This window comes from Watersipora subatra, chromosome 3 (assembly GCF_963576615.1).
Source record: "Watersipora subatra chromosome 3, tzWatSuba1.1, whole genome shotgun sequence".
Lineage (NCBI taxonomy): Eukaryota > Metazoa > Bryozoa > Gymnolaemata > Cheilostomatida > Watersiporidae > Watersipora > Watersipora subatra.
In genome coordinates, this window is record NC_088710.1 from 73,595,057 (window position 1) to 73,614,516 (window position 19,460).

At 35.4% G+C, this 19,460-nt stretch overlaps 1 protein-coding gene across 2 annotated transcripts; it reads right to left on the bottom strand.

Moving 5' to 3' along the window:
* Window positions 1-895: 895 nt before the first annotated feature.
* Window positions 896-17,672, bottom strand: LOC137390218 (uncharacterized). Of its 2 annotated transcripts, XM_068076528.1 has the most exons (9): window positions 17,571-17,665; window positions 8,781-9,203; window positions 8,326-8,464; window positions 8,106-8,131; window positions 7,881-7,997; window positions 7,597-7,712; window positions 5,392-5,413; window positions 4,383-4,488; window positions 896-1,151 (listed from the first exon to the last, which is right to left on the bottom strand). In XM_068076528.1, exons 1-9 carry the CDS (start codon window positions 17,572-17,574, stop codon window positions 1,148-1,150), a joined length of 957 nt encoding a protein of 318 aa, XP_067932629.1. In that variant the 5' UTR covers window positions 17,575-17,665; the 3' UTR covers window positions 896-1,147. The 2 variants fall into 2 exon arrangements, with proteins under 2 accessions (XP_067932629.1, XP_067932630.1); XM_068076529.1 differs by lacking the exon at window positions 5,392-5,413 and having other exon boundaries at window positions 4,383-4,483; window positions 7,570-7,712; window positions 17,571-17,672.
* Window positions 17,673-19,460: the final 1,788 nt, after the last annotated feature.

A 19,460-nucleotide genomic window follows, 5' to 3' on the forward strand; every position in this document is an offset into this window, starting at 1 on the left:
TATACAAGTACTAGTTGCTGTGCATGTGGCTAGCATATTATGTAAGCAATACTCTTTAGAAACAACTGTGTTAGTAGAGTTCTATACAAGTACTACTTGCTGTGCATGTGGCTAGCATATTATGTAAGCAATACTCTTTAGAAACAACTGTGTTAGTAGAGTTCTATACAAGTACTACTTGCTGTGCATGTGGCTAGCATATTATGTAAGCAATACTCTTTAGAAACAACTGTGTTAGTAGAGTTCTATACAAGTACTACTTGCTGTGCATGTGGCTAGCATATTATGTAAGCAATACTCTTTAGAAACAACTGTGTTAGTAGAGTTCTATTTGAACAACTATTGGACATTTTGACTTGTATTTGGAGTTTAGAGCCAATCTCGTTGTACGGTTAAGCATAGATGGAGCCTCATCTCGCACTCCTCAATTTTACGTTCTCAGATATGTCTATCATACGCAGTGCATATAGCTGAAGGGTATTCAAATCTCTACTTGTAGACCTGCATGTTCCTAGAAGCCAACGCACTAAATTTACTTCTAAACCTGACAGTTATTCTGACATCATACACACTTCTCAAGGTACACATCTACAGCGCTCTTGTATTCCAGACCTCTTTAAGTATATACACGTACACAATGGATTTGGTATGCCTTATATCTTGCAGAAAAGTCATAATTGAGGGCATGAAAGCACGATAGCATAAATTATTCATTGCAGTCGTATGGAGCTGAGGCTGATGAGTACCATTGGTCTATTTACATGCCAATAGCTACATACTTAATTGGAGCTTGTCAACTAACTATCTCTTTGATCACCATAATGCTTCTCCTTTGTCGATATCCTCCAAAGATAGGCGCCACCACACAGTACTGGACAGACGTTATTATGTTCTAAACTCCGTTTTATTGCATATTCTATAATATTAGCATATGATAGGATAATGCAACTGGCCATTACTACATGCAATATACATAGAATGAACATAATTTATAGAGAAAAATAACTGTGGGAGAATGTACAACATTTAAAGAGGCTATGTACAAAAACCAAAGGTTAAACCATCAAGTAGCTGTTCCGATTTTAAACATCTCCATTTGGAGCGATACAGTTGGGATCCCTGGTCACTGCTTGACAATTGGCGTGGATTATCTACAAAAAAGGCTTATTGTATTTATTTGTATCTCATAACTATATACAAAAAAAGACCTGAGCAATCTGATGTTTTCAGACAGACAGATGTTAGCATGGCTGCGATAACATTAACCACATCACAGGTATGGAGCATCTAAACAATTTCTGCTGCAGATATTAGATGTAAGCGCAAGGCCACCATCATAAATACGTGTTCAGTTAAGTAGCCTATATAGGCTTAACTATGTACACAATTATTAACTGAGAGGTCAGTGACTGCCAGCTTTATTAGATAGTAGTTACAATTCCTACAAGACTGACTAGTCTTCACAGATTGTCAATTGTTCCAAGAGTCAAATATATTTAGTCATTAAAGTTGCTGAACAAGGCATAAATTCTGAATCCAGCAGGTGCTGCAGCCATAGAGTTTATACTCAAGCTAAGCTGCGTTGTGAGTGATTGCATATCCTCAAATTATGTATTAGTGTGAGCCCAAGATTTTTAACAACTGTGCTTTTGATAATCGAAAACAATCCATTTGTGCTGAAGTGATCAATACTTTGCAATACTGAATTGATCAACAGCAGACGGCATTGGTTCTTCAGTGATTACATAATTACCGTTTATCAATATTTTTTACTGCGATCGGTTTTAGCTCATAAATATCTAAGATTAAATGCATGTGGAGTTAATTCATAAATGCTATTTGCTGTATGACAACAATGTCTATCAACCAGTGCTAAAAGCAAGCAAACAGTATATACCAGCTTTTCATACAACCTGGCTAAAAAATCGTTTAGTGTGGAACCAACATTGATTATACGCAGGTTTGCAGCAGGTTTTACAGAACAAACACAATGCACTGCAGACACAATACCTAAATGCATACTCACATTCTTTAACTTTTAACCATAACACTAATTCAACTCGATATATCTTATATTCTCACCAAACGTGTGCCAGAAAAACTGATGTCGGGTTTTCTTTGAAAAAGGCTTAGATGTTGATACGTACTGGCAAGCGCTGCTATGCAGTTGAAGCTACTCACACTTTTTGGCATTTCAAGGTCTGTGAAGCTGCGCACAACAATATCTTAATAAGATAATCAAATAGCTATTTATTATTCTGTCTGTCTGTTAGCCTTACAATACAGATTTATTTTATTTTTGAGAGACAATTGAAGATCTTAACAAAAAAATGATCAATTTCACATTTTCTCAAAAGTCTAGAGTTATCTTCCCTTAAATAGTTCTGGCCGCAAAGTTTACTTTCTGTGACAAACTTTCAGCAAAAATGATCAAGGTCCAGAAATATTCCTGTTTGAACTCAAATAGCTGTTTGCAAAACTGATCAATGTCCAAGGCCTACAAAGCAATAACAATCATTGCGCAGTCACGTGATTACTTTCAGCCAATAGCAACGCATGACTCATTTAGGAATTTCCAACTTAAAAACGAACATTTTTTGTGTAAATTTGTAAGTACCTCAAGAGTTAGAAAACAGAAAATTACTTATGTTGATGACATTATAGTCGATTCCGATTCATATTTTTATGATTACACAGATAATTAAAGTAGCAGCACTGACTTTGATGGTAATAAAGTAATAGGTTTGTAAGAGAAGGAACATTATACAAGATCGTTTTAGCTTTGTAGCGATCGTAGCTTCACATAGCTTTAGCAATGCACAAAGTATAAATACATTGAATTTTTTGCAAGCATTATTTGTTAATGCATTAGCAAAATAAAATATAAAACAAAAATGTTCTAAATATAGGTAAAAGTTGAAGAAATTGTATACATGTCATGAAGCAAAATGGTTGGCAGTAGGCCGATAGCTAAATTTGTACATGAATGGCAGTGAAAGGGTTAATAACTTGATACAATGGACAGAGGCAGCGGGAATGAAGGGAAATATCCCAAGAGTACTGATAAGCCAAAATGTGTGTGCAAAAGAGTGTAGTGTAATGCAAAACAAAATATTGCAGTTGTTCTAGGACACTGTCAAAAAAGTTGTTGTTGCAGTATTGTGACCTGTTCATTTTTGTTTGGTTGAAATTTAGATGCTAGGAACCCCATATTTCACTGCAATACAACGTTTAAAATCAGAATATTATAACGCTGTAACACTATCACCTAATAAAACATAATGCGTAGAGAGTTGTCAATGATTTCCAAAGCAAAACGATCAATGCCCGTGTAGTGGTTTTAACTTAAGCCATGTTATGCCACACCAAATTATGTCTGCCGCTTCTTTGTTGACCATATTCACAGGTAATGTCCTTATTGATCTATAGCTAAAAGGTTTCTATGATATAAGATGTGATTCTTTTTTAAAAAAAATTTCCAAACTTTGAAATGGTTATATCTCAAGTTGAATAATTGTGACATTGACCATTCTTCCGTTGAGGTCTTCAATTGTTTAGCTTTTGTATTTGTGTATTTGAGGCAAACATTGACAAATTAAAAAGGTTAAAGCTTTGGCTGTCGGAGAAAATGAGAGAAAAACAACTGAATAAACTGACTAATCAACAAACAAACCTTCCTTCATTTCCATTCATTTATTAATGGTAGTAGGGAATATGCAGGAGACTGACTTACCACTAATGACACAGCAACTTCCTAAACTAACTTTTAGCTTTTTTTCTTTTCCAAACTAATTTATTAAAATGGCTCCTCCAGTACACTGTTCTTATCAACTAGTCACGACTAAGGCGACATGACAGACACGAATTTAATGACCCATTCTGAGTGGGATGGGACAGGCAGTCAGAGCATGCTGTATATTACTAGCACTAGTATTACAAAGGCTGTATATTACTAGCACTAGTATTACAGAGGCAGTATATTACTAGCACTAGTATTACAAAGGATGTATATTACTAGCACTAGTATTACAGAGGCAGTATATTACTAGCACTAGTATTACAAAGGATGTATATTACTAGCACTAGTATTACAGAGGCAGTATATTACTAGCACTAGTATTACAAAGGCTGTATATTACTAGCACTAGTATTACAAAGGCTGTATATTACTAGCACTAGTATTACAAAGGCCGTATATTACTAGCACTAGTATTACAAAGGCAGTATATTACTAGCACTAGTATTACAAAGGCTGTATATTACTAGCGCTAGTATTACAAAGGCCGTATGTTACTAGCACTAGTATTACAAAGGCTGTATATTATTAGCACTAGTATTACAAAGGCCATATATTATATTATTATATTACTATTAAAACATACTCTTGCTCTTCGTCAATCAAATCATTTTCCAGGTCAACAGCTTCAACCCCAGCGTCTCCAACTTCGGTAGAATCGCGAAAATCATCCTCATCAATTCCATCCTGATCTGGTAATAAAAAACTTTGGTAAGAGAAAATTAAATAGTATTGCCATTTTTTATTTTTAATAATCACAAACGAAATTAATCATCTCAGGGGTATGGCCATATAAAATAATCAAACTGTGAACCATATACACCTACTGTAATAACACACATATCAGCAATCCATATACACCTACTGCAATAACACACATATCAGCAATCCATATACACCTACTGTAGTAACACACGTATCAGCAATCCATATACACCTACTGTAGTAACACACATATCAGCAATCCATATACACCTACTGTAATAACACACATATCAGCAATCCATATACACCTACTGTAGTAACACACATATCAGCAATCCATATACACCTACTGTAATAACACACATATCAGCAATCCATATACACCTACTGTAATAACACACATATCAGCAATCCATATACACCTACTGTAATAACACACATATCAGCAATCCATATACACCTACTGTAATAACACACATATCAGCAATCCATATACACCTACTGTAATAACACACATATCAGCAATCCATATACACCTACTGTAATAACACACATATCAGCAATCCATATACACCTACTGTAATAACACACATATCAGCAATCCATATACACCTACTGTAATAACACACATATCAGCAATCCATGGTCTGGTAAACAAGACTGACCACACTAAACAACTTTTACACATGCCCTATATATGGAATCTATCACGTCTAGTCGTACCAGTATTAGAGCAAGTTATTAGCAATGAATATTATACAAGAGGTTTTAATTTTGGGTGAGCAAGCACAAACACACACATGCACAGACGCGCGCAAGCAAACACGCACACACACGCACGCACACACACACAGCAGTACCACAAGAGGTAGTGTATAACCACAACTTACCTGTAGGGTCCATGTCATCAGTCTAAAAGAGATAAATTAAAGTTGAGAAAAAGATGGTGCAATAATGGGAGTGAGAATAACAAGTAAACTTGAAAGGCTATCCATGACTGCAGATCTGACAAGCAAGCATTTTGACATGAAGTGAATCCATTTCGATTCTTACTTAATATGTCAAGGTAGTCCTACATTGAAGCAAGTATTCTTGTGTGAATACACAGTATAGCCCAAAAACTTATGCTTCTGATAAGCACTTAGTATTAAAACAAATGCACTATATACAGCTATGCAAAAAGACAAATGCACTATATACAGATATGTACAAAGACAAATCCACTATATACAGATATGTACAAAGACAAATGCACTATATACAGCTATAGAGGAAGACAAATGCACTATATACAGCTATGTAGAAAGACAAATGCACTATATACAGCTATATACACAGACAAATGCACTATAAACAGCTATGAAAAAAGACAAATGCACTGTATACAGATACAGTCAAACATGGATAACTCGGCCACGGATAGCTCGAACACATGGTTAACTCGAACGGTTTCTTTGGTCCGTTCCCACGTAATGATAAATTGCTATAAATAACTCGAACTCAACACTGTTACCTCGAACTGTTTTTTGCCCAACGGCTACCGAAACGGTTGTTATCGCTTTAGAAAATCACTTTATTCCAAGCCATAGAGGTAAACCTCAACTTTTCGTAATTCATAAGCGTCGTTATTACCACCATCAGCAAAATATTTTTGTCAACGACTTTTCTAAAGGTTTGGTGAAATTTGATTTATACCAAACATACGCTTAGCAATCGCCCTTCGGAAGCGAGGTAAAGTGAGGTAATCTTTGCAAAAACTTCAAGAAAAATCGGCAAAATTGATCGTGGGTAAAACGCTCAAAAGAAAAAGATGAGCATTTTCTTTTGAGCATTTCAACAATGATCAAGTTTTGCCAATGTCAATCTAAAAAACGTCCTGGCAATAACATCACCTCAAACAACAAACCAATCTCAAGTGATAGAAAAATCTCTATACTTTTTGATAAAAACGTTTTAAACTTTACATTAGAAACATTTAATTTGAAACAAGCCATTTGTGCTTTTGATTTATATTATAGTTTGTATATGCTCATGTATCTACTAATAAATAAGTAAATACATGGACTTGTGACAGTGCTCTGATAACTTGAATGCTCTGATAATTTGAACACTTGAACATGCTCGGTCCCGTGAAGTTCGAGTTATCCATGTTTGACTGTATGTACAAAGACAAATGCACTATATACAGCTATGTGCAAAGACAAATGCACTATATACAGCTACATAAAAAGACAAATGCACTATATACAGCTATATAGAAAGACAAATGTACTATATACAGCTATATATAAAGACAAATGCACTATATACAGCTATGTAAAAAGACAAATGCACTGTATACAGCTATAGAGAAAGACAAATGCACTATATACAGCTATAGAGAAAGACAAATGCACTATATACAGCTATGTAAAAATGACTATATTATGTAATGAATGAAAACAAACTACTAGTCGCTTACTATCTTTCGCTAACAAAAGCACCTGAGTGAGACACTTTTTAATTCCTACTCAAGGGAAGGAAACAGACCAAGTGACGAAACTAAGAAAGGGGCCAAAGTACAAGACCTTTCGGTTTTTGTACCAAGAAATATCTTTCGTAAGTCGAAGTAAAATTTTTACCAAAAGACTTGAAAAATTTTGTATGTAGATTTTTTCTCAAGTAGAGGTTCCACTGCAGTTGTTAAAAGTCTACACTTATTATTAAAAATGGTAATAAAAAGTAGAGGAAAAATAAGGTGAAGAGGTAGTATGTAAATAGCCTCCACATATACAATGGAGGCTTGAAGAGGGGATTTGAAGGGTTTGTTTAAGACAGAATTGCTTAACGACAAGCTCTTTAGTCCTCATTAAATGAGGATTAAAAGTATTTTAAAAACATTCAGACATCCTATATTTAAAACTACTGTACTTCGTACGGCAAAACAAATAATCACTTTAACTTCACAATTTGTCTTGAAAGACTTGTCCATTAAAGGCAATCAATCATTGCTGATGTTGACTGAAATTTCAGTAACCCAGTACAACGATCGTCTAAGTTATGAAATTATTAAAAAAAATTACAACCACCAGAGATATAAATGGCATATGACATACCAAATTAGTGCAGATACTGATGTTGTGTACCCTGTGTGTGTGAAGGATGAGTTGCCATGGCGAGGGAACCTTCTTGAAACAGATAGCACAACAAAGCACATCCGGTATATTCTCCTCTAAATAAAAAGCGTGACATATTTATGAATCACCATATTTTATAATCCGAATCGATGGATGGTATCATTGTATCAAGCAATGTATAATCGTTCAGCTCTACACAATGCAAGTCTGCAGTATAGCTTAAATTGAATAATGCTGCCTTGAAACAATCATAGATTGCTCACCGCTACATCTGCATTTTTTCACTGATTTGCAAGGCTCACGCTTATGAACAATCATCGCCTCAATGCCTTTGAAAACAAGATGACACGTTCCGCAAACCAGAATATCAGGAGGAGAGCCTAGAGAATAAAAAATGTCACTCATGAAAATTTAAGTAGACGCCTTATAAAACAAGGTGGTTAAATGGATGCATTAGATAAACTGAAGAAAAAATATTAAAATCTTACCATCATCGATTTTTGGTTTCTTTGCACTGCAACGAATAAAACATAGTTACGCATTGTAATATCTATATAAATTTTCATAACTCACAGAAAGTGACTACGAAGAACTTCTGTAACTGTATTGACAATTAATAGAGTACGATAATAGTTCAGGTTATTTAGATTTCAGTGTAGCAGGGACTGATCAGATAGGACGAGTTAAAAATGGGAAAGTACAACTTACGATGGAATGGAGTTGTCCTGACTGCTAGCAGATCTTTTGAACAATGGGCCAGATTGAGATGTCGAGGTAACCCGAGGCGGTGCAGAAGGAAAACTACCTGAACTTTTTAAATCCGCTTTGAAGTCTGCAAGCTTCACATCTATTACAAGGGACAAAAGCAGGACATGATGAGATGTCCTATATTTCAATTGTTAAATGTGAATGTACATAGGCGTAGTATCGTAAAAACAGTTTAATGAATTAGCATGAAAAAATTACTTTATGGGAGTGGAAGTAGTTTTATGTTTTCAGACAGTTACGGGAACTACAACGGGAAAATACTTTATGGAGGCAGAGATGTAAGGTTCCCAATAATTTTGTATCTAAGTATGGAGTGTCAATAAGTTGTATAATGATGGCTCACCATGATAGCATGACACAATAAGCCCTGAAAAGAACTTTGAAGCATTACTAACCGAGGGCATAACCATAGTAGCCGTGACCATTTTCTGAGTGTACAGCCCTCTCTGCGGATTCTACAGTAGTGTACTGCACAAAAGCAAATGAGCAGTAATCAGAGGGGTTGCGAGAACTGAGATGAGATATGGCGGTGATGGTGCCATACTTGCTAAAGATGACAAAAAGATCTGAGCGTGTGACCTTCCTTTTGCAAATGTTTCCAACATAAATGCGGCTATCCTTGGTGGCAGGATCTTTCGTTTCAAACGACAAATTGTTGCATTGATGTGAGTTAGCCACATCCAAAGAAAACTCTCTGCTATCACCGTCAGTCATATTTGAATTAGATCTAAATCTTTGACCACGTCCTGATGAACCTCCTCTTCCTCTTGCATGACTAAGAAACGTTTGACCACGATTACCACCTCGGCGCATCATAGCTAAAAATACAACTGGCTGAAACAGCTGTCCTACAATTATGAATATCTTGTAGGTGTCGAAGTTGACAAAAATTCAAACCAAAGCAAACACTGTATGATACAACAAACTGACGCACTGAAAAAAATGTCGTTTATTAGAAAATGAATTGTTCACGCAAACAAATAAAGATGCACCATTGCTGGATTAAAAACTTCAATGAAGATGAGTCAATGTGCAAAAGTATATGGCCATTGGGGTTGTTTTACAAGTAAAAAGTGATAAGAGTAGGGAATACGGCAGGCCCAAAATCTCGTTCCAATTTACCTGGATTGGTGGAGAAAAATCAGATGTGATGACTTTTTTGTACAATGAACATAGAATGACATTCAATAATAAGTGATATATGAATCAATTTCTGTTTCGCAGACATCTGAAGTAAAGCTCAAGCAATAAAATAAAAAAAATATTCTTTGTGCTAAAAATCAACCACCACAGAACTTGCCAGACACGCATGAAACGGTCCAAGGGACTTTAACATGAAAATAATCTGCATAAATATGTGAAAAACGACGAAAAACATCCCTAAATAAATGGTAACTCAAAATTTGTAATTCAGAAAGTGTATGTTGAAATACCACAGTAATAAAATAGCAAGATAAAGTCAACTGGTAGTGGCTGCGCAAAGTTTTACCATTTTACAAATGTTGTTATAAGTCTGATAGATAATGTCACGTAAAGCTCATCTGAGAATTACTGCAGACAACAAGACTGACATAAAAAGACTAACTCTAAAAATTTGACGTCCTTGAATATAACCAAATATAATGATGAAAGTATGAAATTCTGTTTTCATTTCAGATCACAAGGAACAGTGCTACTGTATTATGAAGACCCTGAAGAATCTATGGCTAATAAAAATTACTCATGTGACAGTAGCTTTGCTTTTTAATTTCTAAAGCATGATGTAAAACAAGAGAGTTAACTGATTCTGAAAAAAGAATCCACAAAACATCAAACCACAAAACATTGTACACGCAAGACTCAGAAGAGTATCACAATTATTTATTCAGCTGCTGCATTAGACAAAACCTACTCCTAACCGACAGTAAACAATCTTTTATTATTGGATTACTGGAATATGCTGTCAATGCAACTGCGAAGCTACCAAGATTTGGAAATAATACTTGTACAGTTTTAGACTAGGGTACAGAACAAAATTACAAAATAGCAAACGACATGATTTAATCACAAACATATGGCTTGTGTACAGCAAGGTATGAAGGAGTAATGGTGTACAGCAAGGTATGAAGGAGTAATGGCGTACAGCAAGGTATAAAGGAGTAATGGTGTACAGCAAGGTATGAAGGAGTAATGGTGTAGAGCAATGTATGAAGGAATAATGGTGTACAGCAAGGTATGAAGGAGTAATGGTGTACAGCAAGGTATGAAGGAGTAATGGTGCACAGCAAGGTATGAAGGAGTAATGGTGTACAGCAAGGTATGAAGGAGTAATGGTGTACAGCACGGTATGAAGGATTAATGGTGTACAACAAGATATGAAGGAGTAGAAGACTTATGAGATATAAGACTTATGATCTTCACAAACTCCAACATTGATTTATTGATGCAGAAACAGTCTTGCTAATTTAAGAAATCAAATGCTGGCAAGTTCCCAAAAAACTACAGATATTCAACTTTTGCAGCAGTAGCAATTTTAGTTATGTGATTCTTATCTCTTTCTGAACACCTTTGTCGATCGATCAGCAGCAGATGCCCGAGCAATTATTTTAAGCAACTAAAGGCATTGACCGACATTCCATTGCAAGTCTACATGATACAACACTTACTTGCACACTAACATCCATTTTAAAATTATGGATGAGTAAAAAATCTTTCATGAAAGGAATTTGAATAAAAAATTGAGGGTAGATCTGCAAGTGTGATGAAGTGATGATTGGCTGCGATTGGTCTAGGCTTGTCAGCATATCTAAGGATACCACACTACATCATGCAACTGATATGAAGATCACAACCCAGCAGATAAGCTTGGTGTCATCAGAGGCTGAAAAATAGCAGCTAGTTGTTGCTAACTTGTTGGCCGCTGCAATAGACTTTTTTCCAATGCCTCGTCTGTCTATTCGGCCTGACTACAGCGACTCATCGATACAAGAGTATATCCTAAGAACAGTAACTACAGATTACTCTCCTTGTCAGATATGATGGGGAAAAATCGAAATAGAATCAAAAATTTGGAATTTTTTGAAACATTGCAAACTTGTTTACTACTAAAAAAACGAAACAATAACAAAACTAGAAATTATGATATGACTAAGTACTTGCAAGCACAAAATAAAATGAGATATTGCCATGAGTTACGAGAAGTAATGAGTTCCCTAAATGCCGACAAATATTACAGAATTCACTTAACTTCAGATCAACTACATAAAAAGCAAGAAGCTTGCGTAGAGTTGCTATTAAGACAGTACGTCTAAAATGTTTAACGCTTGTGTAGATGCGGAGCTGGCAGGAAAATAATTCAACTGTACAATTTTAGTTGTAGATGTGAAATTACCAAATTTCCATCTGAAATGTTTAACGATTGATTGAAGATGCAAAATTGACAGGTACGCATATTAATAGCTTAATGCTTGGGGTACTGGCTAAGTTAGCAGGTATCTTAATGCTTTCCTTATTCAACTTACCCTCTTCAAAGATGGGACAAGCCGGAATTTGCCTACATTTTCAACCATCACTGAAGACAACATAACAATGCAACTGCAAAAATGACTTGTAGATGCTCTTTAGGAGGCTGATTATGATCATCAGGGAGATATAGAGACATTAGGAATAATATTTACTTGAAAAGTGCTAGCAAAAATGGCTAATCAATCTGGACCACGTGCAAGGATATCTCATGCTGTGAGAAAATGAAACCTTACTCATAAAGCTGGCAATTTAACACAAATCACATGATCTGTTGGTTCTTTTGATATGAAGTTCTGAAGAATATGACGTGGTCAGGGGGCACTAAAACATACTAAATCAAGAATTATTGTACAGGAATAAACTTACTGTCGAGACTATGGAGTACAAAATACAATTATTCAAATGAGTAAAGGCCAAAAGTTCGTAGAGCTATGAAAAATATCTTTTATATGGCATTCCGCAGTTTTTACCACCAAAATCCTATTCTTGAACAAAAATATTACAAGGGAAGATATGTTAAAACCAAACTGATCAGATTCCACTGATGCAAGCAAAATGCAACCGCTAATAAAAACCGACATGTTCATTTCAAACCCTGGACATGATACAGCTCCCATACTGGAAAGCTTTTGACAGATTAACACTACTTTACACCATAAGATGTCAGCACTTGAACGTGTATAACTGCTCTTGGGGCTGGCTATGCTTTTCTGCCATATCAGCAAACATGGTTAGGTCATCACATTTTCATAGGCATCACGTTTTCATAGGCATCACGTTTTCATAGGCATCACGTTTTCCAAAATAACATGATTGTACAAATATCAATAAGCCTCAGACACTGCGCCTTAATTATTTACCATTTGGCAAATTATTAAGGCAAATTATTTACCACTTAGCAAACGCTACTCATTCCATCATACACAAATGAGATTGCACCCGTAAAGGAAATTAAAAAACTGGCTATGAGATTGACAAAGTTCTACAATGGAAACAATTAAGTCTCATTCAAACCAAGCTAATTAGTGATTTGTAAACTAGAGACTTGTCAAAATTTGTTTGCTGAGAAAAAATGGCGTAAAACAGCAACACAAATATTTGAATAAATCAAATGCATAATCATACCGATTGTCACAACTACAACTGAATTTAATTTTGGATTTTTTAAATAGAAGATATCATGAATGGAAAGAGACAAAAAGGTTTTGGCTTGAAGACTCTTTCAGCAGAATCACTTGACTAGTTTCCATTACACAGAAGATCAAATCAGTGAAATTAACACAAAATTTTTTTTAAACATTCTCAATTCTAATAAAAATATACTCTTGCATAAAACTAAGTATTTAAATTATTGCTGATATAACTAAGCAATGAAGCGCAGAATAGCCCGTTCAATTGCAAATTCTATGATTACTAAATGTCAATTCAAATATTTCACCTGAGACAGTTCAATGACTCCGACTAGTCACTCAAAAAATAAGGGAAACGCAATAAAAGAATCAACTTCAGCTTCTTCTGAAAACTGTTGATAAGAATGTTAAAACCTCTCAGAAGTCTTGTCATAAATAAAAAAAACCTGAAGCTATGACCGGACTTAAACAAATACAATCATCAGAAAACTAAACATTCCAAAAATGTTCACAAAAGCTAGTCCAACATGGTAAATTTTCGTTAGTTTTGAAATAAATACAATCAAATTTACAGCAGAATGCTTAATGGAGTACGTTTAGAAGAACTGCTTAAATTTCCTAATAACAGATTTGTGATGTAAACTTGACAATTGCATACAGGCCGATTTTTAACTGGATCATGAACTATTTGAGGAAGCAGGCTACGACAGAGCAAAACTATTAGTCACCAACATCCTTGGAAAGATGCACTACAAAAAAAAAATGAGCAAGAACCTTAGTTCTGTTACCTAAAAACTGACTTGTTGACCTATCAATACAACATTGACATCTCAAAAACAAAGGCCTTTATGAAGATTGAAAAAACTTGCTAAAGATGATATATATAAAAATTCTGTACCTGATACTGAGATTATAGCATTCATAATTGACCCACTATGGCGTATGAGTGGCAGAGGCTTCACTGGATCATGAGATTGGTAATATGGTTAAAGGGTACATTGCGAGACCCAGATAGTAGCTGCACCTTAGCAGAGGTAGCAAACTTTAAAAATAAATTTGAAACGACTTACCATCTGCAAAACGCAATACGTCTCACTGAACAATATGTGTCTGAAACTTAAACCATTAATATTCAAGACAGCAGTCCTGAGTATAACTGTTCAGCAAAATCTCTAAATTTGCTCACCAGCTAGCTTTAGTTTATACTATGCTAGAGGTTTTATGAACAACCTGTCCCTCGCACTTTGGGAATTACCTATCTTTTCAGCTTAATTAATGGCACCTGAGCAATGCAGGAGTGTCCCAGCGTCATGTGCCAGAGTTGAATATACTTTTCTACAAATACCTAGCCTAGAGAGTCGAGTGACGATTATTAATATATAATAAGTAAAGAATATAGTACATTTTTATTTTCAATTATGTATACAGCAACGACTGAACTACAAATCACTATTATTTAAGAGACATGCATTTTTGACCCCAACAAAAAAAACGTGATGAAAACTGAAAATCTGGGTATTTCTGGAGTGATTTGGCTAAAGGTCCACTCATTTTATCAGACATTTAATGCTGCAGCTTTAAATTGACAAAAACATTGCAATAGACAAATGAGTTGTGCATGTGGGCCATGCATAAATTTCATCTACTTAGTACAACAAAAACAGTCATTAAATCATAATTAAATTAATAGTTACTAAAGATCCTTTAAAATCACAGTACATAATTTAACAAAAATATTTTAAGCCATGAACTTGAGCTGTCAGAATAAAATGGGGGAAAGCCACAAAATATTACATATACATGTATATGGTATGATATATTGTACAGCGTATTGTGCAAAATAAACTGGATCCCCTTAGATCACCGAACATATTTTTCAAACTTATATATAGTTTGTTGTTCTCATCTTTGTTACTAGTAAACAAACAAACTGGATACCACTGGATTCAAAATCCTGTCAAGGTTTGAAATATCTCATTAAATAATGCGTAGGATGTAGCCAAATACGATTACAGCTTGCATTGCAGATTGCAGTTTCTCAAGCCAATGCAAAAAAGTCACTAGATTACGCACCTCCAGGTTTCATGAGATGCTTTCCTATGATTTATACATATACAGTGAAACTCGGATAACTCGCCCTCGGATAGCTCGAACACATGGTTAACTCGAACGGATTTGTTTGGTCTGTTCTCACGCAATGATAAATTGCTTTAGATAACTCGACCTTAACTTCGTTAACTCGAACAGTTTTTTGTCCAACGGCTACCGAGACGGTTGTTATCGCATTAGAGAATATATCACTTTATTCTAAGCCATAAAGATAAACATCAACTTATAGTAGTTCTTAAGCGTCATTATTACCACTATCGGCAAAATATCTTCGTTAACGACTTTTCTAAAGGTTTGCAAAAAATCAAATTTTACCAAACATCTGCTTGGGGATAGCCCTTCGAAAGGAGAAGCGAGGTAACCTTCAGATAAAATTGGTTTTTGTTAAAACGCTCAGAATAAAATGTCTTTTTTTTCTGAGCATTTTAACCGCGATCAAGTTTTGCCTATTTCAATCTGACAACGTCCTGGCAGTCACATCATCTAAAACAAACAAACAAATCTCAAGTAATAGGAAAATATTTATACTTTCTGATAAAAATTGTTAAAACATTACATGGGAGGCTCCTTAACTTGCAACGAGCAAATCAATGCTTTTGATTTATATATAGTTTGTATATGTACTGATAAATACATGCACTTGTGACAGTGTTCTCATAACCTGAACGCTCTGATAACTCGAACACTTTCTCTCGGTCCCGTGAAGGTCAAGTTCGCCGAGTTTAACTGTATACAGCTGAACAAAGAATGGCAAGAGTCAACTGAAGTTTATGTCTCTACATCAACTGCAAGAAATAGGCTGATAGCTATTGGTTTGCGTAGTTGCTAAGCTCGCAGTAAACCATTGCTGAAAGAAGGGCAGCACAAGAGAATCTGATGGGCTCGAGAACATGTTGGATAGCCAACAGAAGAGTGGGAGAGTTATATTTAGTGACGAATCAACATCCACAATACAAAGTCACTCTGGTAGCAAATACATGCGAAGAAGACCTAGTGAAAAGTTAAGCATCCCAGTTCTGTAATGATTTGGGGCTGCATGCCTGCTAAAGGTGTTACCGATCCCTGAAGGAATGACGAATGCAGGCAAATACATAAAAAATCTAGAAAAGACGCAGATGCCAAACATCAGGGACCTCTGACTAAATGATTGGTTGTTTCAAGATAACAACGTGCTTTGCCATCATGCAAAAATATGAAAAAATAGGTTGCAGATCCCACCATCACAATGCTCGAGTGGCCAAACCAGAGACCAGATCTGAACCTAATTGAGAACCTTTGGTATGGAATGGGTTGACAAAGAAGCTGACAAGCCAAAAAACATAATACCGTCCATCACCAAACTTAATGCCATTTGGCACTACTAAATCAATGCAGAATAGCGTAAGAAACTTGTTGCCAACATGCCCACAGACTGAGTTGTTCTCAGAATCAAAAGCTTGCCAGCCAAACATTAACCAAGAGTCTATCTTCATACCAATGAGGGTAAACTTCATACCTTCATACCCCAATGACCCTTTTCCGGACCATCTAATGCTGTTCAGAGTAGCTCAAACTACATGATTTGAAACAAGCAAATAAAAATGTGTGTGATGTGTTCATATCTGTACCGATTGTTACCTCTGACCATTAATAAACGAAATGTTCAGAATTTGACCTACATGTACAGAACCATTCAGAAACGTAATTTTACAGCTGGGTGGTTCACATAGTTAAAGCCAGGACAAAAGCAAGATGAATTTAATATATAATTTAAGGCTATTGACAAAATTCACAATAAGTGATGATGTTGTGAATGAGAATTTTAGTTTTACATCAAAGGGGTCCAGTTTATTTTACTACTGTAAGGATAATAAAATTGCAAACAACTATAAAAAAAAACAAAGTGAATTTGACAAGCTAATAAAAGTACACACGTGTGTGCATAAAGGTTGCTTAATTTTTCCGCTATAAATGTGGAAGATGCTTTTTTTGGCACGCTCTTACATTTGGCAGCATGTGCTTGAGATGTGGTGAAACTGCTAGGTGAATTGTTGTTAAAATTCTGGCGCTGAAGTCTAGAACTGGTTTTGAAGAAGTCAATTAATATGTTTCTAACGCATGAAAGTTCTTTGACATTTTTCCATTATCCATTGCGCACTCTGCTTTGTCTACAGCTGCAAATAATTATGTATTTGATCTATTTTATTTCGTTTGGTGCAGTTTTTAGCATTAGCGATGTATGTTTGAACATGGGCTAATACTTATTTTTATTCAGTCTTGATGCCAATGTCAAAATTTCATGATGCTAGAGAAATAAATACCAATACACTAGCAAAGACTCACGCCTATTAAAAATAATATAAGCGTGCAAACATATTTTTGGTTATGCTTAGCTAATAGATGATCACCAGCTTGTTTACATAAAACATTATGAGAAATATTTTACGTTGTTTGAAACAATACCCATGAGTAGTGTTGGTCAACCAAGTACTCGGCATCTACGAACTCGCAAATAGCTTCATAATGATTAGAGCATTTTATCATCACGGCGAGGACAAGGACTGCTCGCCCAAATTTAACAGTGAACGATTAAAAGCTAGTTATCAAATTTATTGCTAATTGGTTACACAAGGTTGTCTGATATTTTAATACGTATTCCGCAAAGCACATGGCTAAACAGAAATAAATGCGTATTAGATAACACGAGGATAACACAGCGCCTCCAACAGTAGGTATCAGAAAGCGGATGTCGATGCACCCAATGATGATAGCGATATTCTACAGGCGCCAATAGATTAAAACTTCAATCGACCACTTATACGAGACCGTTATGCTTGAAAGACAGATATAATAAACCTATTTATTTGTCTATGTTGAAAGCTATCGAAAAAGAGCTACCTGCAACGGATACCAGTACAGCGATTCGGAATTACGGAATTAGCAGAAAGAGTCGCTTTCGCAGTTGTCCACTCTTCAATGTTACCTTGGAAATGTTCAGCATGGCCCAGGTTTTGACACAATGTGTGACAGAAAAATATGCGAAGAATATTATGCAAGCATGAAGCAAAGATTTGGGGGAGATTTGGACATGTCATGTCTAAGTAAAGACTAGTACAAGCTGTCGTAAAGTGTGGTAACTGGGGTAATCCTAGGCGCTACTTAAAAAAAAACTGAATTGATCAATCACTTTGTCACAACAATGATATAAAAAGGTAGGGTTGTACATCATTGGTCACAACCTTCATTTTTAGTGAATCTATCCTAGATTTGTTTAAAAGGAACCAATTTAACATCTGCTATTGACCTTGCTGACCTAGTTGTCTTTCAACACAATTTGTACACGTGAAAGAAACTATTACAGTACTTTAATGCGCAGGCTGTTGGTGTTGTTGACACATCTATTAGGGCTCATATGTAATCAGTTGAACAAGTAAAAGAGTTGACCCTCGCTTCTTTGGGCTTCACTTCCTGGAACTTTCAATTGTTCGAACAACATCCGGGGCTTGGACAATTGTCCAAAGCAGCCGTGTCTGTCCGAAAAACTAACCAAATCCAATAGGTGGCTTTAACGACGAATGACGAGAGGAACATGTGGGTGTGAGTTTTTTTGCCAGACCGTTGTACTTTAATTTTCATTTAATATTATTGCTGCCATTAAATAAATAATTAATTTAATCTGTAGATAAATCTAAGTGTTGGTTTGTCGTATGTCCAGTTAGAGTGATAAAATATGCACACTTGCAGCGCTTGTTAGTATTAGGAACAAAAAACCACTTTGCACTGGAGTTGAACTCGGAAACACCACCTTTGTAGACAAGCACCCTAACCACTACACCACACGGCCACCTTGCAATACTAAGGAATAATTGTGGAGACACTTATTACACATTCCAATCTTTAATGGTACACGGGACTGCCAGTGTATTAGAGCAAAAATATGTGCCCAGACTTCCTTAAAATGCTATAAATATATGTATATCTAACATAAACTTAATAAAACTTATAGCACACACAGAACTAAACAAGCACCTTCATTCAAAAGTTAGAATGGTGAATGTTGTATAACACATGTTGATTAAAAGTGAATTTTCTGTGCAAAAACCTTTTCAAAACCTGTGCAACACCGGATGTTAAGTAGCATTACTGTATATTGTACCCTATTGCAGGTATAACCATATTTTACTTTCTCATATATACTGTATATTGTATACATATGTTTATATTGTACTATATTTTATTCTAGGAGTATATGTGTAGACAATGTTTAATGTACTGTACAGGAAAATACAGCACTCACTTTTTCAATGTCCAGACTTTTTTAATGTCCGGAAATTTTCAATGTCCAGACACTGA